At 45.1% G+C, this 26223-nt stretch overlaps 1 protein-coding gene across 1 annotated transcript; it reads left to right on the top strand.

Moving 5' to 3' along the window:
• Nucleotides 1-1368: 1368 nt before the first annotated feature.
• Nucleotides 1369-25993, top strand: LOC142906425 (uncharacterized). The gene is made up of 3 exons (XM_076054117.1): nucleotides 1369-1387; nucleotides 16555-16695; nucleotides 23049-25993. The coding sequence occupies exons 1-3, from the start codon at nucleotides 1369-1371 to the stop codon at nucleotides 24869-24871; spliced, it is 1983 nt and encodes a 660-aa protein (XP_075910232.1). The 3' UTR covers nucleotides 24872-25993.
• Nucleotides 25994-26223: the final 230 nt, after the last annotated feature.

The following is a 26223-nucleotide window of genomic DNA, read 5'->3' as shown; positions in this document are numbered from 1 at the left end:
GACACTTCTGTACCGTTCACCTGAAGACGGCCGCTTGCGCTGTGGCCAAAACGTCGTGAGAATTTTATTGTGTTATATTATTATTTTATTCTCATTCTACGTGACTTTACGGAAAGAACCAAAGAAAATAAAATAATAAAAATACAAACAATAAAATTCTCACAAATCAAAATTCATATAACGTTGATTTATTCACTCCATCTTCGCAGTTGACGCTGCCGGTTGTGTTCCCTCCTTAGCTCCCATTCCCACGTTAGTCTCGACCACCGGCCGTCATCACTTCAAGTTGTGTGTCCTGCCTCACCCCACCTTTCTAAACTAAAATTACGTCCTTAATTTGCATATGATGTCCAATTGACGTGTCCGTCTTCCAGTATCAGTGTTTTTCTTAGGATGTGCATCATCTCTACGCTTCCTTGTGCATTTCTAAACATTGGTTCTATTTTCCGTTTATGATGCATCTGTTTGAAAAAAAACGTTCTGCTTAAGGCATGTGGCTCAGTTACGTTTCATTATTAAGTTAAGATAACAATAAGCACTTTGCTCTGCCCTGATACGCCTCTCTTAATAATTTTCATCCCTCTTCCCATTCAACAACCGCCCTACGTGTAAATGCACTTCTGTGTTTTCAAGGCTGTGTCCCTGTTCTTTTTGCGTTCAGTTTGTTACTCCCCCGCACCTCCATTAAAGCATGGTTGGCTGCGTACGGTGCGAAAGAAGTTCACCATGCAAACATACGCTGCGTTGAAAAATGATTCTACTGACTGCAGACCAAACCTGGACACATTTCTCAATACGAGTGCAATATCGAGGGTACAGATCAATACCACCTGAACACAGATGCTAATTACCGGACGGGTGCCAATGCAAACATACACAACATCTTGACCATGAATCGCCTATGCGGCAGATTAAATGTCAAGCATTTTACATTGAATTCCGATCTACTTTTGTTCGTTTTGATTTATTTTGGCGCAGTTTCAAGTAAGTATGTTTGATAAAATTATTGTATAGTCATTTACTGTATAATTATGATAATAGACCAAGCACTGAGACATTGCCCAGGGTTGGTCTACAATCGAATAGGTGGCAACCCCATAGCACACCCTCATGTGTTCCAGTGTTAACACATCGTATGTTTGTAACTTGAACTTCTTTCGCACCGTACGTAGCCCACCGTGCTAATCGGAGGTATGAGGTAAGGACAAGAAACTAAACACAATGAGCAATTACTTAAGAAGAGTTTTCAATTGAGTATGGGATGGTTGCGAGTGCTGTCAATGTGGCGGTGTTGACAACAAGCATCCACTTGAAACGAACGCGCTTCCTAAAATCCGCGATTTTATCATTTCATGCGGATACGTGGAGATGAGCGGGTTCACCGCTGGTCTTAAACAGCCCCTTCCACAGCCAACATGCACTGGGGGAAATTCCATCAATATTCTCATTACTTATCTGCTTTGGAAGACGAAGAAGAAAAAAGCTAATCCTGCAGGCATCGGGGTCAGATATTTGTGACGATGTGTGACGGGGGGGGGGGGCTGAGAAATGTGACGTCACCTCAAAATGCGCAACTTTAAATAAATATAGACAACACGTTCTACTTAATTAAATAGACTTTTTAATAAATGGTTTCTCCTACAACATCAGTGCAGCGCCACATTAAAAGCGCACTACAATGACAATAAATTTTGATTTAAAGCTTTCGTGACTGCAGGGATTCATATTCTTGGTTCTTTCGGTAAAGTCACGTAGAAGGGAAACAAAAAAACAATGATTATCGTTTCATATTTTATTTATTTTATTGTTTCCCTTCTACGTGACTTTACCGAAAGAACCAAGAATACAATGACAATAGTTTAAAGCGATTTGAAGCGTGTTTTATACATATATTTTTTTTGGGGGGGGGCAGAGCTTTGTGACGTCATATTTGAGGGGGGGGTCTGACTTTTTGTGACGCCGTGTGACAATGGGGGGGGGGGGGGTGGGGGTCAAAAATCGTCCAAAATCGCGTGACGTCATTTATGGACGGCCCCATTGGCACCGTGCGTCTCCGAATCATTGCTCATCGGAGTGTCAGCTGTATGACAACGCGACGTGGCACGCAGTGCCAACGCACACCTGTCAACCCCTAACCATTGCCTCTCTTATTACAGACCAATTCAGACCTTATTGGTCACCCCGTGCCCCTTACAAATCTCAACGTTCATCCTACAAAGTCCCATTACAAGGGGAGAAACATAAAACATTGTTTTGCCCGTTTTGAAACGGCTCTAGTAAGCCGTATGGACCTGAGAACTCAATCTCCCTGTACACCAATACGGTGTAACCCGGCACGGGTTGACACGGCATGCCAAGGTAATACTGGATCGCGCCTTCGGCTCTAAGAGATTCGTTTGTGACTGAACTGGAGATTAATGAATGATAAACCAGCCAGGGCTTCCTCGCTGTACGCGGGTTTGGTTTGTTGCGCTATTTCACGCTGTGGGGGCTGTCCATAAATGACGTCACGCGATTTTTGACCCCCCCCCCCCCATCGTCACGCGGCGTCACAAAAAATCAGACCCCCCCTCAAATATGACGTCACAAAGCTCTGCCCCCCCCCACGCCCCAAATATAAAACATGTTTCAAATCGCTTTAAACTATTGTCATTGTAGTGCGTATTTAATGTGGCGCTGCACTCTGATGTTATGGGAGAAAATATTTATTTAAAAAGTCTATTTAATTATGTAGAACGTGTAGTCTATATTTATTTAAAGTTGCGCATTTTGATGTGACGTCACATTTCTCAATCCACCCCCCCCCCCCATCGTCACACATCGTCACAAATGTCTGACCCCCCCCCCCAGGTGCGTGACGTCATTTATGGACGGCCCCAGTGCAATGCGGCTACCTCTGACCCAAAAGTCGCTCTCTGGAGTTGCTGTGCGCGTGTGTGGTGGGGGGAGCGGTGGCGCAGCGGTTAGCGCACTGCGCTACGAACCCCGACTACACGAGTTCGATTCCCGCTCACCTCATTCCTCCGATTAGCACGGTGGGCTACGTACGGTGCGAAAGAAGTTCAAGATACAAACATACGATGTGTTAACACTGGAACACATGAGGGTGTGCTATGGGGTTGCCACCTTTTCGATTGTAGACCAACCCTGCGAAATGTCTCAGTGCTTGGTCTATTATCATAATTATACAGTAAATGGCAATACAATAATTATATCAAAAATACTTACTTGAAGCTGCGCAAAATAAATCAAAACGAACAAAAGTAGATCGGAATTCAATGTAAAATGCTTGACATTTAATCTGCCGCATAGGTGATTCATGGTCAAGATGTTGTGTATGTTTGCATGGGCATGGCTAGAGTTGCAACCCGTCCGGGAATTAGCATCTGTGTTCAGGTGGTATTGATCTGTACCCTCGATATTGCACTCGTATTGAGAAATCTGTCCAGGTTTGGTCTGCAGTCAGTAGAATAATTTTTCAACGCAGCGTATGTTTGCATGGTGAACTTCTTTCGCACCGTACGCAGCCAACCATGCTTTACTGGAGGTGCGGGGGAATAACAAACTGAACGCAAAAAGAACAGGGACACAGCCTTGAAAACACAGAAGTGCATCTACACGTAGGGCGGTTGTTGAAAGGGAAGAGGGATGAAAATGATCAAGAGAGGCGTATCAGGGCAGAGCAAAGTGCTTATTGTTATCTTAACTTAATAATGAAACGTAACTGAGCCACATGCCTTAAGCAGAACGTTTTTTTCAAACAGATGCATCACAAACGGAAAATAGAACCAATGTTGAGAAATGCAAAAGGAAGCCTAGACATGATGCACATCCTCAGAATAACACTGATACTGGAAGACGGACACGTCAATTGGACATCATATGCAAATTAAGGACGTAATTTTAGTTTATAAAGGTGGGGTGAGGCAGGACACACAACTTGAAGTGATGACGGCCGGTGGTCGAGACTAACGTGGGAATGGGAGCTAAGGAGGGAACACAACCGGCAGTGTCCACTGCGGAGATGGAGTGAATAAATCAACAATATATGAATTGTGATTTGTGAGAATTTTATTGTTTTATATCTTTATTATTTTATTGTTTCCCTTCTACGTGACTTTACCGAAATAACCAAGAATATAGTATATGAATTAGATAATTTATTTATTTTGCTAACTTTACATTCATTCGTACATTTTAATTGTGCTAGTTTAATGTCTTCAGGTTTAGTTTCTAATTCTCTAGGATAAAACAAGTTATTTTGTCAAAAAGAATGACGTTAATTGGCGCATACATTGAAAGTGCAATTTTAAATGAACCGTGTCAGTCTTCAAATACTGTTCTGGTTATGCCCACCTTGTTGGTGTCCCTATTGTCTCCTGCACCCACTAACAACGGAGTTATTGTTGGGCTGGAGAGAAGCACAGCCATCAGCCAGCCAGGAAACTCGAGACATAGAACATATTAATAGCAGCGTGACTTACACTGCTACACCAGCGATGTTGTCATGTAACTATTTACATTCTCTGTCTCGCAAACATTAAATGGCAACTAATCTTTCTGTGGTACGCTTGTCCCCACGATTTGAGGACCAATTCCTTAGCGAAGGATTTACTACCAATTGAAGGATGATAAAAGTGAAATGTGAAGTGGTAAGATTGATCTTAGATCATTGCAAGCCAATCCCAAATTCTGAGTGCGGAGTGACTCGGCAGGGCCGACGGCGTGAGCCTGGCACCTTGGGAGTTGTCATGGACAGGGAACAATGAGGCCGCGTTACCGGTTGTCTTAGTTTTGGGGAATTATGTGTCCAGAACTGTGATCCACAGTAACGATGAATCAAACACAATGTAGAAAAAAAACAGTTGCAACTGTTGCAGGAAATTGAAAGGTATTTTATTACAAAAAACAAACATCATTTACCATTCACACAAACAGTATAGTATTATAGCAGTTCGAAAATTAGACTGTGGAAAATAGTCATGTGTAATGATGAAAAATAATTGAAGATAACATTTATCATTATCTTATTGCAATATATGAACGTGTAATGGCAAATTAAAAGATGCGACACAATTTGACAATCCTTTACAACGATACACTTAATCCAATGAAGTTGAATGTGAACGCTGAAACACGTAAATATTACTGAACATAACGTGGATAGAAGAAACTGCTCTTTGGTTTTTTCGGTAAAGTCACGTAGAAATAAGAAATAATAAAATAAAATTACAGAATAGCATACGACGTTTCGATTGCAACGCAAGCAATCATCATCAGGTATAGAATAGCTAAATTTAAGAGAGAGAGGAAACACAGAGAGATGGAGAAGCACGTCAAATTGAACAAGATTTAGTCAAGTTTGGAAACAATATAATGCAGCACAGAGGGACGGTCAAACTAAATATCCACACAATTGAAACGTCAATATAGCAGGTTGCTGGAACGGATGCTCCAGGCGTCACTCTACGCGTGAGTGGTGCCAGTGGACTGAGAGGCCGTGCCAGGAGTCGCTGTCGCTGGCTGCTCAATGACCACCACCCTCTCGGCCGCTGCAGGGAGGGCGCGGCGCTGAGCCTTGAACTTCAGCTTCCCGTCTTCAGTCAAGCAGCAGCTCACGCTCTGCGGGTCCACGTCCCTGGGCAGCTGCGTCTCCCTGTGGAACTCCTGGCAGCTGTGGCTGTAGCTGCCGCTGCTGACTTCTCCGCTCTTCACCTCGCGCCATCCGGCCACCACCAGCTTGTCTCCAGACACCTTCACGGCCAGGTCAAGTGGGGAGAAGTCCTGCACGTCCAGGGACGCGACAAACCCGCCTCTCTGCTCCTGTGGATCTTCAATCTGGAACCCACTGCTCACGGCCGGCTGCTGCAGCAGTGCGTCTCCGAGGCTGCCCGGAGCCCGCGTGTGGCTGCTGAGCTGATCGACTCCACGGAAGATTCTCTCCATCCTCTCGATCTCGCTCCTCATGTCTCGCTGCAGCTGCTGGAAGAGACTTTCACCGCGGGGGTTCCAGATCGGCCAGCCTGGCCAGACGCTCCTCTCCATCACGTGCATCGCAGGGAAGAAAACACTCAGGGCCATGCTTGTTGATGTGCTTCACAGTGGAACACGAGGGTGTGCTATGGGGTTGCCACCTTTTCGATTGTAGACCAACCCTGGAAAATGTCTCAGTGCTTGGTCTATTATCATAATTATACAGTAAATGACAATACAATAATTATATCAAAAATACTTACTTGAAGCTGCGCCAAAATAAATCAAAACGAACAAAAGTAGATCGGAATTCAATGTTAAATGCTTGACATTTAATCTGCCGCATAGGCGATTCATGGTCAAGATGTTGTGTATGTTTGCATGGGCATGGCTAGAGTTGCAACCCGTCCGGGAATTAGCATCTGTGTTCAGGTGGTATTGATCTGTACCCTCGATATTGCACTCGTATTGAGAAATCTGTCCAGGTTTGGTCTGCAGTCAGTAGAATAATTTTTCAACGCAGCGTATGTTTGCATGGTGAACTTCTTTCGCACCGTACGCAGCCAACCATGCTTTACTGGAGGTGCGGGTGAATAACAAACTGAACGCAAAAAGAACAGGGACACAGCCTTGAAAACACAGAAGTGCATCTACACGTAGGGCGGTTGTTGAAGGGAAGAGGAATGAAAATGATTAAGAGAGGTGTATCAGGGCAGAGCAAAGTGCTTATTGTTATCTTAACTTAATAATGAAACATAACTGAGCCATATACCTTAAGCACAACGTTTTTTTCAAACAGATTCATCACAAACGGAAAATAGAACCAATGTTTAGAAATGCACAAGGAAGCGTAGAGATGATGCACATCCTAAGAATTACACTGATACTGGAAGAGGGACAAGTCAATTGGACATCATATGCAAATTAAGGACGTAATTTTAGTTTAGAAAGGTGGGGTGAGGCAGGACACACAACTTGAAGTGATGACGGCCGGTGGTCGAGACTAACGTGGGAATGGGAGCTAAGGAGGGACACAACCGGCAGTGTCAAGTGCGGAGATGGAGTGAATAAATCAACAGTATATGAATTTTGATTTGTGAGAATTTTATTGTTTTATATCTTTATTAATGTATTGTTTCCCTTCTTGGTGACTTTACCGAAAGAACCAAGAATATAGTATATGAATTAGATCATTTATTTATTTTGCTAACTTTACAATCAATCGTACATTTTAATTGCGCTAGTTTAATGTCTTCAGCTTTAGTTTCTAATTCTCTAGGATAAAACAAGTTATTTTGTCAAAAATAATGACGTTAATTGTCGCATACATTGAAAGTGAAATTTTAAATTAACCGTGTGAGTCTTCAAATACTGTTCTGGTTATTCCCACCTTGTTGGTGTCCCTATTGTCTCCTGCACCCACTAACAACGGAGTTATTGTTGGGGTGGAGAGAAGCACAGCCAGCAGCCAGCCAGGAAACTCGAGACATAGAATATTTTAATAGCAGCGTGACTTACACTGCTACAGCAGCGATGTTATCATGTAACTAGTTACATTCTCTGTGCCGCAAACATTAAATGGAAACTAATTTTTCTGTGGTACGATTGTCCCCACGATTTGAGGGCCAATTCCTTAGCGACGGATTTACTACCAATTGAAGGATGATAAAAGTGAAATGTGAAGTGGTAAGATTGACCTTAGATCATTGCAAGCCAATCCCAGATTCTGAGTTCGGAGTGACTCGGCAGGGCCGACGGCGTGAGCCTGGCACCTTGGGAGTTGTCATGGACAGGGAGCAATGAGGCCGTTTTACCGGTTGTCTTAGTTTTGGGGAATTCTGTGTCCAGAACTCTGATCCACAGTAACGATGAAACAAACACAATGTAGAAAAAAGAACAGTTGCAACTGTTACAGGAAATTGAAAGGCATTTTAATACAAAAAACAAACATCATTACCATTCACACAAACAGTATATATTATAGTAGTTCGAAAATTAGACTGTGGAAAATAAACACCTAATCCAATGAAGTTGAATGTGAACGCTGAAACACGTAAATATTACTGAACATTGCGTGGATAGAAGAAACTGATTTAACTAAATATCAATACAATTAAAACATCAATAAAGCAGGTTGCTGGAATGGATCCTCCAGGCGCCACTCTACGCGTGAGTGGTGCCAGTGGACTGAGAGGCCGTGCCAGGAGTCGCTGTCGCTGGCTGCTCAATGACCACCACCCTCTCGGCCGCTGCAGGGAGGGCGCGGCGCTGAGCCTTGAACTTCAGCTTCCCGTCTTCAGTCAAGCAGCAGCTCACGCTCTGCGGGTCCACGTCCCTGGGCAGCTGCGTCTCCCTGTGGAACTCCTGGCAGCTGTGGCTGTAGCTGCCGCTGCTGACTTCTCCGCTCTTCACCTCGCGCCGTCCGGCCACCACCAGCTTGTCTCCAGACACCTTCACGGCCAGGTCCTGTGGGGAGAAGTCCTGCACGTCCAGGGACGCGACAAACCCGCCTCCCTGCTCCTGTGGATCTTCAATCTGGAACCCACTGCTCACGGCCGGCTGCTGCAGCAGTGCGTCTCCGTGGCTGCCCGGGGCCCGCGTGTGGCTGCTGAGCTGATCGACTCCACGGAAGATTCTCTCCATCCTCTCGATCTCGCTCCTCATGTCTCGCTGCAGCTGCTGGAAGAGACTTTCACCGCGGGGGTTCCAGACCGGCCAGCCTGGCCAGACGCTCCTCTCCATCACGTGCATCGCAGGGAAGTAAACACTCAGGGCCATGCTTGTTGATGTGGTTCACAGTGAGGCTCGCTTCAGCTGTGAGCGCTGCTCCCTCCTCCGCCGATGTTCTGCCAGTGCAGCTACAGGAGCTGCTTTTATAGCCCTGGCAGTAGCTACGAGCAGATGCCAGGGGGAGCCAGAAGCGTCCAGAATGACGCAGCTGCTCCCAGGGACTTCCTCCATCCGCACAGAATCTAGAGCGTGACTCGTGTCTCAGGGTGCAGTTTGTGAGCAGTTTACTGCCATGGAATTCACTCAGCACTCATAATGAATGTAAAACAGAGTGATGTGCTCTTCTATATTTAACTGAAATTACTACACTTTGAAGGGTGATACAAACCGAAACATAAATTCTCGCTTACACAGCACAATGACATCATCAGCCTTATCAGGAAAGACTGAGTCACACAAAAACAACGAATGTCCCTTTCATTTAACTTAATTAATAAAAAACTATCAATTCTGTACAATGGTTATTTTTAAAATATACGTAATGTTATGGTTTGATACTTACACATTGGCAGGGTGGACTAAATGCTATTGTAGTGAACTTGTCATAAACTGCAGCCTGAGACACGAGTCACGCTCTTGATTCTGGGCGGATGATGTAAGCCCCTGGGAGCAGCTGCGTCATTCTGGACGCTTCTGGCTGCCCCTGGCATCTGCTCGTAGCTACTGCCAGGGAATATGCTATTCTGTAATTTTATTTTATTATTTCTTATTTCTACGTGACTTTACCGAAAAAAACAAAGAGCAGTTTCTTCTATCCACGCTATGTTCAGTAATATTTACGTGTTTCAGCGTTCACATTCAACTTCATTGGATTAAGTCTATCGCTGTAAAGGAGTGTCAAATTGTATCGCATCGTTTTAATTTGCCATTACACGTTCATATATTGCAATAAGATAATGATAAATGTTATCTTTAATTATTTTTCATCATTACATATGACTTTTCCACAGTCTAATTTTCGAACTACTATAATACTATACTGTTTGTGTGAATGGTAAATGATGTTTGTTTTTTGTAATAAAATACCTTTCATTTTCCTGCAAGAGTTGCAACTGTTCTTTTTTTCTACATTGTGTTTGTTTCATCGTTACTGTGGACCAGAGTTCTGGACACAGAATTCCCCAAAACTAAGACAACCGGTAACGCGGCCTCATTGCTCCCTGTCCATGACAACTCCCAAGGTGCCAGGCTCACGCCGTCGGCCCTGCCGAGTCACTCCGCACTCAGAATCTGGGATTGGCTTGCAATGATCTAAGATCAATCTTACCACTTCACATTTCACTTGTATCATCCTTCAATTGGTAGTAAATCCTTCGCTAAGGAATTGGTCCTCAAATCGTGGGGACAAGCGTACCACGGAAAGATTAGTTGCCATTTAATGTTTGCGACACAGAGAATGTAAATAGTTACATGACCACCTCGCTGCTGTAGCAGTGTAAGTCATGCTGCTATTAATATATTCTATGTCTCGAGTTTCCTGGCTGGCTGCTGGCTGTGCTTCTCTCCATCCCAACAATAACTCCGTTGTTAGTGGGTGCAGGAGACAATAGGGACACCAACAAGGTGGGAATAACCAGAACAGTATTTGAAGACTGACACGGTTCATTTAAAATTGCACTTTCAATGTATGCGCCAATTAACGTCATTCTTTTTGACAAAATAACTTGTTTTATCCTAGAGAATTAGAAACTAAACCTGAAGACATTAAACTAGTACAATTAAAATGTACGATTAATTGTAAAGTTAGCAAAATAAATAAATGATCTAATTCATATACTATATTCTTGGTTCTTTCGGTAAAGTCACGTAGAAGGGAAACAATAAAATAATAAAGATAATCCCTCAGCTATTTGCACAAACCAATCCCTTAGCTATTTCAATGCTAAATTACTAGTTGCCTCTGTGGATGTGTAGGTTTTAACTTTAACATAGCCATTCCTGTGACCAGTCACAAGCTAATCCCTTAGCTATTTCAATGCTAAATTACTAGTTGCCTCTGTGGATGTGTAGGTTTTGACTTTAACATAGCCAATTCCGTGACCAGTCACAAGCTAATCCCTCAGCTATTGATATGTAAACCCCTTTGTCAAGGTGCCTTACTTATCCCAACCAGCTTAAAAGTCTCTACGAATCTTAACATCGTTAATTGAAGCTCTGTCGTCCCGACAGTTCTGTACCTTTCACCTAAAGACGGCCGCTTGCGTTGTGGCCAAAACGTCGTGAGAATTTTATCGTGTCATTTTATTATTTTATTCTCATTCTACGTGACTTTACCGAAAGAACCAAAGAAAATAAAATAATAAAGATATAAAACAATAAAATTCTCCAAATCAAAATTCATATACTGTTGATTTATTCACTCCATATCCGCAGTGGACACTGCCGGTTGTGTTCCTTCCTTAGCTCCCATTCCCACGTTAGTCTCGACCACCGGCCGTCATCACTTCAAGTTGTGTGTCCTGCCTCACCCCACCTTTCTAAACTAAAATTACGTCCTTAATTTGCATATGAAGTCCAATTGACGTGTCCGTCTTCCAGTATCAGTGTTGTTCTTAGGATGCGCATCATCTCTACGCTTCCTTGTGCATTTCTAAACATTGGTTATATTTTCTGTTTGTGATGCATCTGTTTGAAAAAAACGTTCTGCTTAAGGCATATGGCTCAGTTACGTTTCATTATTAAGTTAAGATAATAATAAGCACTTTGCTCTGCCCTGATACGCCTCTCTTAATCATTTTCATCCCTCTTCCCCTTCAACAACCGCCCTACGTGCAAATGCACTTCTGTGTTTTCAAGGCTGTGTCCCTGTTCTTTTTGCGTTCAGTTTGTCATTCCCCCGCACCTCCATTAAAGCATGGTTGGCAGCGTACGGTGCGAAAGAAGTTCACCATGCAAACATACGCTGCGTTGAAAAATGATTCTACTGATAGCAGACCAAACCTGGACAGATTTCTCAATACGAGTGCAATATCGAGGGTACAGATCAATACGACCTGAACACAGATGCTATTTCTCGGACGGTTGGCAACTCTAGCCATGCCCATACAAACATACACAACATCTTGACCATGAATCGCCTATGCGGCAGATTAAATGTCAAGCATTTTACATTGAATTCCGATCTACTTTTGTTCGTTTTGATTGATTTTAGAGCAGTTTCAAGTAAGTATTTTTTATACAATTATTGTATTGTCATTTACTGTATAATTATGATAATAGACCAAGCACTGAGACATTGCCCAGGGTTGGTCTACAATCGAAAAGGTGGCAACCCCATAGCACACCCTCATGTGTTCCAGTGTTAACACATCGTATGTTTGTATCTTGAAATTCTTTCGCACCGTACGTAGCCCACCGTGCTAATCGGAGGTATGAGATAAGGACAAGGAACTAAACACAATAAGCAATTACTTAAGAAGAGTTTCAATTGAGTATGGGATGATTGCGAGTGCTGTCAATATGGCGGTGTTGACAACAAGCATCCACTTGAAACGAACGCGCTTCCGAAAATCTGCGATTTTATCATTTCATGCCGATACGTGGAGATGAGCGGGTTCACCGCGGGTCTTAAACAGCCCTTCCCCAGCCAACATGCACTGGGGGAAATTCCATCAATATTCTCATTAATAATCTGCTTTGGAAGACGAAGAAGAAAAAAGCTAATCCTGCAGGCATCGCGGATAATAAGATTAGAATATTACTTCGCCCCACATCACGGCGGATACGCACGAATGTTGAACGTCTTTGGGGCCGTCCATAAATGACGTCACGCACCTGGGGGGGGGGGCGATCAGACATTTGTGACGATGTGTGACGAGGGGGGGGGGGGGGTGAGAAATGTGACGTCACATCAAAATGCGCAACTTTAAGTAAATATAGACGACACGTTCTACTTAATTAAATATACTTTTTAATAAATGTTTTCTCCTACAACATCAGAGTGCAGCGCCACATTAAATACGCACTACAATGACAATAGTTTAAAGCGATTTGAAGCATGTTTTATTTGGTGGGAGGGGGGCCAGAGCTTTGTGACGTCATATTTGAGGGGGGGGTCTGACTTTTTGTGACGCCGTGTGACAATGGGGGGGTGGGGTCAAAAATCGTCAGAAGTCGCGTGACGTCATTTATGGACGGCCCCTTTGGCACCGTGCGTCGCCGAATCATTGCTCATCGGAGTGTCAGCTGTATGACAACGCGACGTGGCACGCAGTGCCAACGCACACCTGTCAACCCCTAACCATTGCCTCTCTTATTACAGACCAATTCAGACCTTATTGGTCACCCCGTGCCCCTTACAAATCTCAACGTTCATCCTACAAAGTCCCATCACAAGGGGAGAAACACAAAACATTGTTTTGCCCGTTTTGAAACGGCTCTAGTAAGCCGTATGGACCTGAGAACTCAATCTCCCTGTACACCAATACGGGGTAACCCCGTACGGGTTGACACGGCATGCCAACGTGATACTGGATCGCGCCTTCGGCTCTAAGAGATTCGTTTGTGACTGAACTGGAGATTAATGAATGATAAACCAGCCAGGGCTTCCCTCGCTGTACGCGGGTTCGGTTTGTTGCGCTATTTCACGCTGTGGGGGCCGTCCATAAATGACGTCACGCGATTTTAGACGATTTTTGACCCCCCCTCCCATCGTCACGCGGCGTCACAAAGAGTCAGAGCCCCCCCTCAAATATGACGGTACAAAGCTGTGCCCCCCCCCCAAAATAAAACATGCTTCATATCGCTTTAAACTATTGTCATCGTGGTGCTTATTTAATGTGGCGCTGCACTCTGATGTTGTAGGAGAAAATATTTATTAAAAAGTCTATTTAATTACGTAGAACGTGTTGTCTATATTTATTTAAAGTTGCGCATTTTGATGTGACGTCACATTTCTCACCCCCCCCCCCCTCATTTATGAACGGCCCCAGTACAATGCGGCTACCTCTGACCCAAAAGTCGCTCTCTGGAGCTGCTGTGCACGTGTGTGGTGGGGGGAGCGGTGGGCTACGTACGGTGCGAAAGAATTTCAAGATACAAACATACGATGTGTTAACACTGGAACACATGAGGGTGTGCTATGGGGTTGCCACCTTTTCGATTGTAGACCAACCCTGGGCAATGTCTCAGTGCTTGGTCTATTATCACAATTATACAGTAAATGGCAATATAATAATTCTATTAAAAATACTTACTTGAAACTGCGCCAAAATAAATCAAAACGAACAAAAGTAGATCGAAATTCAATGTATAATGCTTGACATTTAATCTGCCGCATAGGCGATTCATGGTCAAGATGTTGTGTATGTTTGCATGGGCATGGCTAGAGTTGCCACCCGTCCATGAATTAGCATCTGTGTTCAGTTGGTATTGATCTGTACCCTCGATATTGCACTCGTATTGAGAAATCTGTCCAGGATTGGTCTGCAGTCAGTAGAATCATTTTTCAACGCAGCGTATGTTTGCATGGTGAACTTCTTTCGCACCGTACGCAGCCAACCATGCTTTACTGGAGGTGCGGGGGAATAACAAACTGAACGCAAAAAGAACAGGGACACAGCCTTGAAAACACAGAAGTGCATCTACACGTAGGGCGGTTGTTGAAGGGGAAGACGGATGAAAATGATTAAGAGAGGTGTATCAGGGCAGAACAAAGTGCTTATTGTTATCTTAACTTAATAATGAAACGTAACTGAGCCATATGCCTTAAGCAGAACGTTTTTTTCAAACAGATGCATCACAAACGGAAAATAGAACCAATGTTTAGAAATGCACAAGGAAGCGTAGAGATGATGCACATCCTAAGAATTACACTGATACTGGAAGACGGACACGTCAATTGGACTTCATATGACTTCATATAATTAAGGACGTAATTTTAGTTTAGAAAGGTGGGGTGAGGCAGGACACACAACTTGAAGTGATGACGGCCGGTGGTCGAGACTAACGTGGGAATGGGAGCTAAGGAAGGAACACAACCGGCAGTGTCCACTGCGGAGATGGAGTGAATAAATCAACAGTATATGAATTTTGATTTGGGGAATTTTATTGTTTTATATCTTTATTATTTTATTTTCTTTGGTTCTTTCGGTAAAGTCACGTAGAATGAGAATAAAATAATAAAAAAAACACAATAAAATTCTCACGACGTTTTGGCCACAACGCAAGCGGCCGTCTTTAGGTGAAAGGTACAGTACTGTCGGGACGACAGAGCTTCAATTAACGATGTTAAGATTCGTAGCGACTTTTAAGCTGGTTGGGAGAAGTAAGGCACCTTGACAAAGGGGTTTACATATCAATAGCTGAGGGATTAGCTTGTGACTGGTCACGGAATTGGCTATGTTAAAGTCAAAACCGACACATCCACAGAGGCAACTAGTAATTTAGCATTGAAATAGCTAAGGGATTAGCTTGTGACTGGTCACAGGAATGGCTATGTTAAAGTCAAAACCTACACATCCACAGAGGCAACTAGTAATTTAGCATTGAAATAGCTAAGGGATTAGCTTGTGCAAATAGCTGAGGGATTAGCTTGTGACTGGTCACGGAAATGGCTATGTTAAAGTAAAAACCTACATCTTCTTTGGTTCTTTCGGTAAAGTCACGTAGAATGAGAATAAAATAATAAATTTATAAAATAAAATAACACAATAATATTCTCACGACGTTTCGGCCACAACACAAGCGGCCTTCATCAGGTGAAGGGGGCGAGACTGTCTGGTAGGACAGCGCTGGAGTGAAAGAGCCACGTTCAGATCACGGCTTTTAAGCTGTGTGAGAGGAACAAAGAGCCTTGACGAAGGAATTAGCATAAAATTTAGCATTGAAATGGCTGAATGATTAGCTTGTGACTGGTCACAGAAATAGCTATGTTAAAAGTTAAAGCATACACATCCGCAGAGGCCCCCATTGTTAAAAGGAATTAGCATAGAATTTAGCATTGAAATAGCTAAGTTAAGGCATACACATCCGCAGAGGCACCCCTTGACAATGGGATTAGCATAGAATTTAGCATTGAAATGGCTGAGTGACTCGCTTGTAACTGCTACAGAAATAGTTACGTTGAAGTCAGAGCATACACATTCACCGAGGCACTTAGTACAAATCAAAACAGGAGAATTTAGCATTGAAATAACTAGGCGAATTTAGCATTGAAATAACTGGGTGATTTGCTAGTGACTGGTCACAGAAATATATGTTAAAGTAAGGCCTACACATCCACAGAGCTTCAATGAACGCTGTTAAGATTCGTAGCGACTTTTAAGCTGGTTGGGAGAAGTGAGGAGTGAGGCTCCCTCCTCTGCCGATGTTCTGTCTCAGATGTGAATAATTAGTATTGTATTACAATTCTATAAACAATACAGTGTTGTAGTGCATCACGTGTTGATGTTCCATTGCACAGCCACGTTCCAAATGCTATAATGACGTAAGAGCCGTGGAAACCTCTGACGTCACGGTGACGTCATGGCCCGGTGACGTCACGGCAGAGGTCAGAGTGGAGTCGGCTCCTGGAGAGGAAACCACCTCACCCCACGCTGCTCCTCCACTTCGAGTTCTTCAGAGACCTTCGCCACCACCACCACCATGGCGATCTTCACGGCTGTCCTCACTGTGGTTCTGCTGCTCACGCAGCCGATGGTGGAGCTCCTCGGAGGATCTCGGCGTGGGGGTTCGGACATTAACGCCTCCAACACCATCACCACCACGATCAACTACTCGGGACTCGTGAAGAACGTCTCTGCATCAGCAGGGGTCGCCACCTGGGGACCGATGTTCAGTAGCCACAGTGAGGACATTGTGGACAGCGTGCTCCCTGCTCTGCTCCACGCTGTAGGTCAGCTGTACAGCGGCTGCAAGGAGGCCATCAGCTCCACCATGCTGCTGAACACCCTGCACATCGCCGTGCATCTCTGGCGTTTCATACGTCGCCAAGTGAGTGAGCAACATCCATCATCATCACCACCATCAGCCATGGTCAATCCACTAGTGGGTAGAGACCTCCACGAGCCGTCGCCACCTCCCACGATGCCGCTGTGCAGTAATCCACCCAGCACCTGCACGTGGAGCGATTTCATTGCTTCATCTCCCCACTGGGCACCCTCTCGGATGACCCCCTCGCAGCCCGTCGGCATCACTCGCCCCCTTCACACCTCCACCGATCCCCCTCAACTCCACTCACGGTGTCTTCAACAGCCTGGTTGGGCACTGGAACAGTATCCCGGACAGTGCCGGATTAAGCTCGTGCGGGTCCTGTAGCTTATATTATAAAGGTGCCCAGAATAAATAAAAAACACAATTATAAAGCACGAAGTTTTTAACTTGCATAGTAAAGTAATTGTAATTTTACTATAGTAATAGAGCAAGTACAGAATCACTGAACGGGGATTTATAGGGTGAGATCATTTAGCGCGGGGCGCTTGAAAGTGCGGGGCCCACAGCTAATGATTATTTTGTTCCGAGGATAATCCGGCACTGATCACGGATTGAGTATGAGGAGCAGTGATGAGATTTAAAGTATTTTTTAACATGTTATTAAAATGTTATGTTTAATAGAAAATATAATGTTGTTTGTCTCTTAGCTGTGATTCGTAAAAACACTGTTGTTACTCAATGGTCTTTCGGTAAAGTCACGTAGAAAAAATAAACAAAATAATAGAATACGACGTTTCGATTGCAACTCAAGCAGTCGTCATCAGGTGAAACTAAATTTGAGAGAGAGAGACCAAACACAGACAGGGAGACACAAAGATCCCCCGTATAGCCTGAACAGACTGTAGGGGCAAGTGCTGTTAGCGAGCACCTGTGAAGGCCGGAACAGTACACGAGGGGGTGGGTGGCCAGCACCACGCCCGACCGCCTTTGTCTCCCTAGTGGCGATGTTTACACACCGCACCAGGTACTCATTTGAGGCTGAGTCGACCTAGGGGAGGCCCGGGACCGGTTCAGATAATCGTCACTGGTGTTGGCCGTGAGCGGGAATCGAACCCGGGTCGCCAGGTTCATAGCGCAGCGTAGCGCTAACAGCTGCACCACCGCTCCCCACACAGGGAGACACACAAGCAGAGAAGGACGGTGATCAACCAGGCAAAGTATTATTTGTTGTGTTGGCCGACTCAATGAGTTGCATTACATTTCTAAGTTTGCTGAGTTTGATCCTCTTTCTATCAGCTTGTACCCTCTGTAAATTTCACCCCCACTATCTCGCCCGTTACGGCAGCCCCTCCGCTCCCACTCCCCCTCGGAGTAGCCGAGGGATTAGCCGGGGTATGCTTGCTCTGCGATCTTACATTTACTTGCAAATCCCACCACAAACGTATATAGTGTAACCTTTGGTTGCAGTAGCTCTCTCGCTACATTTCTTCCTGTCTCAGCAGTCTGCCTGCTGTATTATTTCACCTGAAGACGATTGCTTGTGTTGTGACCACGTGTATACTGTTTACTACAGTACTATGGTGTTGTGACCACGTGTATACTGTTTAATATAGTACTATAGTGTTGTGACCACGTGTATACTGTTTACTATAGTACTATAGTGTTTTGACCACGTGTATACTGTTTACTATAGTGTTGGGACCACGTGTATACTGTTTACTACAGTACTATAGTGTTGTGACCACGTGTATACTGTTTACTATAGTACTATAGTGTTGGGACCACGTATATACTGTTTACTACAGTACTATAGTGTTGTGACCACGTGTATAATGTTTACTATAGTACTATAGTGTTGTGACCATGTGTATACTGTTTACTATAGTACTATAGTGTTGTGACCACGTCTATACTGTTTACTACAGTACTATAGTGTTGTGACCACGTGCATACTGTTTACTATAGTACTGTAGTGGTGTGACCACGTGTATACTGTATACTACAGTACTATAGTGTTGTGACCACGTGTATACTGTTTACTATAGTACTATAGTGTTGGGACCACGAGTATACTGTTTACTACAGTACTATAGTGTTGTGACCACGTGTATACTGTTTACTATAGTACTATAGTGTTGTGACCATGTGTATACTGTTTACTATAGTACTATAGTGTTGTGACCACGTCTATACTGTTTACTACAGTACTATAGTGTTGTGACCACGTGCATACTGTTTACTATAGTACTGTAGTGTTGTGACCACGTGTATACTGTATACTACAGTACTATAGTGTTGTGACCACGTGTATACTGTTTACTATAGTACTATAGTGTTGGGACCACGTGTATACTGTTTACTACAGTACTATAGTGTTGTGACCACGTGTATACTGTTTACTATAGTACTATAGTGTTGTGACCACGTGTATACTGTTTACTATAGTACTATAGTGTTGTGACCACGTGTATACTGTTTACTATAGTACTATAGTGTTGGGACCACGTGTATACTGTTTACTACAGTACTATAGTGTTGTGACCACGTGTATACTGTTTCCTATAGTACTATAGTGTTGTGACCATGTGTATACTGTTTACTATGGTACTATAGTGTTGTGACCACGTGTATACTGTTTACTACAGTACTATAGTGTTGAGACCAAGTGTATACTGTTTACTATAGTACTGTAGAGTTGTGACCACGTGTATACTGTTTACTATAGTACTATAGTGTTGGGACCACGTGTATACTGTTTACTACAGTACTATAGTGTTGTGACCACGTGTATACTGTTTACTATAGTACTATAGTGTTGGGACCACGTGTATACTGTTTACTACAGTACTATAGTGTTGTGACCACGTGTATACTGTTTACTATAGTACTATAGTTTTGTGACCACGTCTATACTGTTTACTATAGTACTATAGTGTTGTGACCACGTGTATACTGTTTACTATAGTACTATAATGTTGTGACCACGTGTATACTGTTTACTACAGTTCTATAGTGGTGTGACCACGTGTGTACTGTTTACTATAGTACTATAGTGTTGTGACCACGTGTACACTGTTTGCTACAGTACTATAGTGTTGTGACCACGTGTGTAATGTTTACTACAGTACTATAGTGTTGTGATCACGTGTGTAATGTTTACTACAGTACTATAGTGTTGTGACCACGTGTATACTGTTTACTACAGTACTATAGTGTTGTGACCACGTGTATACTGTTTACTATAGTACTATAGTGTGACCACGTGTATACTGTTTACTACAGTACTATAGTGTTGTGACCACGTGTATACTGTTTACTACAGTACTATAGTGGTGTGACCACGTCTATACTGTTTACTACAGTACTATAGTGTTGTGACCACGTGTATACTGTTTACTACAGTACTATAGTGTTGTGACCACGTGTATACTGTTTACTACAGTACTATAGTGTTGTGACCACGTGTATACTGTTTACTACAGTACTATAGTGTTGTGACCACGTGTATACTGTTTACTATAGTACTATAGTGTTGTGACCACGTGTATATTGTTTACTACAGTACTATAGTGTTGTGACCACGTGTATACTGTTTACTATAGTACTATAGTGTTGTGACCACGTGTTTACTGTTTACTATAGTACTATAGTGTTGTGACCACGTGTACACTGTTTACTACAGTACTATAGTGTTGTGACCACGTGTGTAATGTTTACTACATTACTATAGTGTTGGGACCACGTGTATACTGTTTACTACAGTACTATAGTGTTGTGACCACGTGTATACTGTTTCCTATAGTACTATAGTGTTGTGACCATGTGTATACTGTTTACTATAGTACTATAGTGTTGTGACCACGTGTATACTGTTTACTACAGTACTATAGTGTTGTGACCACGTGTATACTGTTTACTATAGTACTATAGTGTTGTGACCATGTGTATACTGTTTACTATAGTACTATAGTGTTGTGACCACGTCTATACTGTTTACTACAGTACTATAGTGTTGTGACCACGTGCATACTGTTTACTATAGTACTGTAGTGTTGTGACCACGTGTATACTGTATACTACAGTACTATAGTGTTGTGACCACGTGTATACTGTTTACTATAGTACTATAGTGTTGGGACCACGTGTATACTGTTTACTACAGTACTATAGTGTTGTGACCACGTGTATACTGTTTACTATAGTACTATATTGTTGTGACCATGTGTATACTGTTTACTATAGTACTATAGTGTTGTGACCACGTCTATACTGTTTACTACAGTACTATAGTGTTGTGACCACGTGCATACTGTTTACTATAGTACTGTAGTGTTGTGACCACGTGTATACTGTATACTACAGTACTATAGTGTTGTGACCACGTGTATACTGTTTACTATAGTACTATAGTGTTGGGACCACGTGTATACTGTTTACTACAGTACTATAGTGTTGTGACCACGTGTATACTGTTTCCTATAGTACTATAGTGTTGTGACCATGTGTATACTGTTTACTATAGTACTATAGTGTTGTGACCACGTCTATACTGTTTACTACAGTACTATAGTGTTGTGACCACGTGCATACTGTTTACTATGGTACTGTAGTGGTGTGACCACGTGTATACTGTATACTACAGTACTATAGTCTTGTGACCACGTGTATACTGTTTACTATAGTACTATAGTGTTGGGACCACGTGTATACTGTTTACTACAGTACTATAGTGTTGTGACCACGTGTATACTGTTTACTATAGTACTATAGTGTTGTGACCACGTGTATACTGTTTCCTATAGTACTATAGTGTTGTGACCATGTGTATACTGTTTACTATGGTACTATAGTGTTGTGACCACGTGTATACTGTTTACTACAGTACTATAGTGTTGTGACCAAGTGTATACTGTTTACTATAGTACTGTAGTGTTGTGACCACGTGTATACTGTTTACTATAGTACTATAGTGTTGGGACCACGTGTATACTGTTTACTATAGTACTATAGTGTTGGGACCACGTGTATACTGTTTACTATAGTACTATAGTGTTGTGACCACGTGTACACTGTTTGCTACAGTACTATAGTGTTGTAACCACGTGTGTAATGTTTACTACAGTTCTATAGTGTTGTGATCACGTGTGTAATGTTTACTACAGTACTATAGTGTTGTGACCACGTGTATACTGTTTACTACAGTACTATAGTGTTGTGACCACGTGTGTACTGTTTACTATAGTACTATAGTGTGACCACGTGTATACTGTTTACTACAGTACTATAGTGTTGTGACCACGTGTATACTCTTTACTACAGTACTATAGTGTTGTGACCAAGTGTGTACTGTTTACTACAGTACTATAGTGTTGTGACCACGTGTATACTGTTTACTATAGTACTGTAGTGTTGTGACCACGTGTATACTGTATTTGCTATAGTACTATAGTGTTGTGACCACGTGTATACTGTTTACTACAGTACTATAGTGTTGTGACCACGTGTGTACTGTTTACTACAGTACTATAGTGTTGTGACCACGTGTATACTGTTTACTATAGTACTATAGTGTTGTGACACGTGTATACTGCGGGATTGTGGGTAATCGTCTCCCATGCTCGGTCTCAGTCGGTGTGCCTCACTCGTATAGTCAACATCCGTGCGAACCTATCTTGTTTACTATAGTACTATAGTGTTGTGACCACGTGTATACTGTTTACTACAGTACTATAGTGTTGTGACTACGTGTATACTGTTTACTACAGTACTGTAGTGTTGTGAATACGTGTGTGTGCGTAAAGCATTTTTTTATTTTGTGTCCATGTGTAGTGACTGTTCTTTAGTAACTGTACTGCAAGTGAAAGTCGTCCTACACAATAACCATCCTCTATCTCGTCTCCCTCACACCAGCCACGATTAAATGTAATTAATAAATTTGATTACTTTATATTAAATAATAAAAATATAAAAAGGTATTTTGTATTAATATTTTTTATATGAATACGGTATTTTTGGTTTGTGGAACGAATCATCTGAGTTTCCATTATTTCTTATGGGGGAAATTCGCTTTGATATATGAGTGCTTTGGATTAAGAGCACTTTTCCAGAAGGAATTATGCTCGCAATCCAAGGTTTCACTTTATTAGTTATTTTTCTATCTACGTGATTTTACCGAAAGAAACCAAAGAGTATGCTGTTGTTAGTTTAAATGTTTGGTAAGTAAGACTTAGTCTGTGCTGCTCTCCAGTTGCCTGGATGAAAAGTGGCCCAAGTTTTTCCCAATCCTGGCCTCCTGGCTCAAAAACGTAAAAAACAAACTCGCAAGTCTGTCCCCAGGATCACAACGCACTCACAGACACGGAGCAGGGAGATTCAGCTAATGACGCCGTTGATGTTTTTCGTAACTTTTGCAGAGAGCGATGAGAATGAGGACCGGAAGGAGGAAGATTTCCCGGGCGCTGCAGAGAAAGAAAGGTGGAGGTCTCGGCCGAGCACCGAGTCCCTGGGCTCGTATGGCCGCGGCGCGGAGACGAAAGCGGCGGGCGCAGAGGAGGGGAAACAGCCCCGGCACCAAGCAGAGCTGTGCTCCTCACCTGAAGAATCCAGCTCCACTCAGGCCATCGCTCCCACTGGGGCCATCGCCTCCACCTCCACTCGGGCCATTGCCTCCATCTCTACTCGGGCCATCGCCTCCACCGCTGCCATCGCCTCCCCCGCTGCCATCGCCTCCACCTCCACTCAGGCCATCGCCTCCATCTCTACTCAGGCCATCGCCTCCCCCACTGATATCAACTCCACCTCCAATGCTTCCATCGCCTCCACCTCCACTCGGGCCATCGCCTCCACCTCCACTCGGGCCATCGCCTCCACCTCCACTCGGGCCATCGCCTCCACCTCCACTCGGGCCATCGCCTCCACCTCTATTCAGGCCATCGCCTCCACCTCCACTCAGGCCATCGTCTCCATCTCTACTCAGGCCATCGCCTCCCCCACTGATATCAACTCCACCTCCACTGCTTCCATCGCCTCCACCTCCACTCAGGCCATCGCCTCCACCTCCACTCGGGCCATCTTCTCCACCTCCACTCGGGCCATCGCCTCCACCTCTACTCAGGCCATCGCCTCCACCTCCACTCAGGCCATCGCCTCCACCTCTACTCAGGCCATCGCCTGCACCTCTACTCAGGCCATCGCCTCCACCTCCACTCAGGCAATCGCCTCTACCTCCACTCGGGCCATCGCCTCCACCTCTACTCAGGCCATCGCCTCCACCTCTACTCAGGCCATCGCCTCCATCTCTACTCAGGCCATCGCCTCCACCTCTACTCATGCCATCGTCTCCACCTCAACTCAGGCCATCGCCTCCACCTCTACTCAGGCCATCGCCTCCACCTCCACTCAGGACATCGTCTCCATCTCTACTCAGGCCATCGCCTCCCCCACTGATATCAACTCCACCTCCACTGCTTCCATCGCCTCCACCTCCACTCAGGCCATCGCCTCCACCTCCACTCGGGCCATCTTCTCCACCTCCACTCGGGCCATCGCCTCCACCTCTACTCAGGCCATCGCCTCCACCTCCACTCAGGCCATCGCCTCCACCTCTACTCAGGCCATCGCCTCCACCTCCACTCAGGCAATCGCCTCTACCTCCACTCGGGCCATCGCCTCCACCTCTACTCAGGCCATCGCCTCCACCTCCACTCAGGCCATCGCCTCCACCTCTACTCAGGCCATCGCCTCCACCTCTACTCATGCCATCGTCTCCACCTCAACTCAGGCCATCGCCTCTACCTCTACTCAGGCCATCGCCTCCACCTCTACTCAGGCCATCGCCTCCATCTCCACTCAGGCAATCGCCTCCACCTCCACTCGGGCCATCGCCTCCACCTCTACTCGGGCCATCGCCTCCACCTCTACTCATGCCATCGCCTCCACCTCTACTCAGGCCATCGCCTCTACCTCTACTCAGGCCATCGCCTCCATGTCTACTCAGGACATCGCCCCCACTGCTGCCATCGCCTACACCTCCAATCGGGCCATCGGCTCCACTGCTGCCATCGCCTCCATCTCTACTCAGGCCATTGCCTCCACCACTGATATCAACTCTACCCCCACTGCTGACATCGACTCCACCTTCACTCCTGCCATTGCCTCAACCTTCACTTCTGCCATCGCCTCCACTGCCACTATCGCCACCACCGCCACTCGCACCATCACCTCCACCCATGAGTAATCAAGCTAACCCCCAGGATTGGGAGCTCCCTGCTTTCCACCTGCCTCCACCTCCACCAGAGCCCTGGGCTCCTCCACCCCACCGTGATACCAGACCGGGCCCGGCACACGAGTCTTTTGCTCCCTGTTCTTCACGGCAGCGTTACCGCAAGTCCCGCAACAGCCGCCTTCCTCCCCGCCTCCGCAAACCTCCTCTCGAATCCTCAACTCCACTGCTGCCATCGCCTCCATCTCTACTCAGGCCATTGCCTCCACCACTGATATCAACTCTACCCCCACTGCTGACATCGACTCCACCTTCACTCCTGCCATTGCCTCAACCTCCACTTCTGCCATCGCTTCCACTGCCACTATCGCCACCACCGCCACTCGCACCATCACCTCCACCCATGAGTAATCAAGCTAACCCCCAGGATTGGGAGCTCCCTGCTTTCCACCTGCCTCCACCTCCACCAGAGCCCTGGGTTCCTCCACGCTACCGTGATACCAGACCGGGCCCGGCACACGAGTCTTTTGCTCCCTATTCTTCACGGCAGCGTTACCGCAAGTCCCGCAACAGCCGCCTTCCTCCCCGCCTCCGCAAACCTCCTCTCGAATCCTCAACTCCATCCGCATTGATTCGTCCCATCCACCCGGACCGAGAGCACCTTCCCCCCGGCCTCGCTCCACCTGCAGGGCAGCGGATCCCCCCCCAGCCCAGGTGCAACGGCCGGGGTCCCGCGTACGGAGTCCCAGGTGCCCCTTCTGCCTGGCACCACTCCCACGAGTCGCGCTTCACGCGGCGTCCCGCCCTCCTCCCCACGCCTCCACCGGATCAGTGGATTCCTCCCCACCTTCGTCCCCGCCGAGCGGCTCCTGCTCCACACTGGGCCACCCGTCCCACTTTTGTTCCGTGCCGCTCCACAGATTTCCACGACAGACATCATCATCCGCCCCTTGTCCAACCCACACCACTGCATCACCATAGCCCGGCGACATTCACGGACTGCTCACACACGTGACTCCTGCTGGTCGGGTGACCGTGATGAACTATATGTGTCGCGTTGATGGCCATGTGATGGACATTGCTTTGAGTGGCAGAGCAGGTGGTTGTCATGATTAATACATTTGTGTTGTTATTGGACACTGCAGTGTGCGTGTGAGTTGCTGTGCGGTGCAACAGAGCACGTATTTGGTGTCGATCTTCGCGTGTGTGTGATTGTGTGGAGCGGTAGTGTCATGGTTAACGCTACACCGCGCTTCGAAACCCAGGTTTGACCCGAGTTAGCTTTCCGCACACGGCCACAGCCGGTGCAAGCAGTTGCGCAACTCGGTTGCACACAACTGAAGTCACTCTACACGTGGAAGTCTCTG

Source organism: Petromyzon marinus, chromosome 4 (genome assembly GCF_048934315.1).
Source record: "Petromyzon marinus isolate PM22_M1 ecotype Great Lakes invasive population chromosome 4, UKy_Petmar_22M1.pri1.0, whole genome shotgun sequence".
Classification (NCBI taxonomy): Eukaryota; Metazoa; Chordata; class Hyperoartia; order Petromyzontiformes; family Petromyzontidae; genus Petromyzon; species Petromyzon marinus.
Note: the sequence above shows the minus strand (reverse complement) of the source record. Positions and strands in the feature narration are given on the sequence as shown.

What these genes read in the sequence shown, in the direction of transcription:
- LOC142906425 (XM_076054117.1), top strand. An exon ending in GGCGTTTCATACGTCGCCAA is followed by an intron (nt 16,696 to 23,048) that starts GTGAGTGAGCAA and finishes TAACTTTTGCAG; the next exon opens with AGAGCGATGAGAATGAGGAC.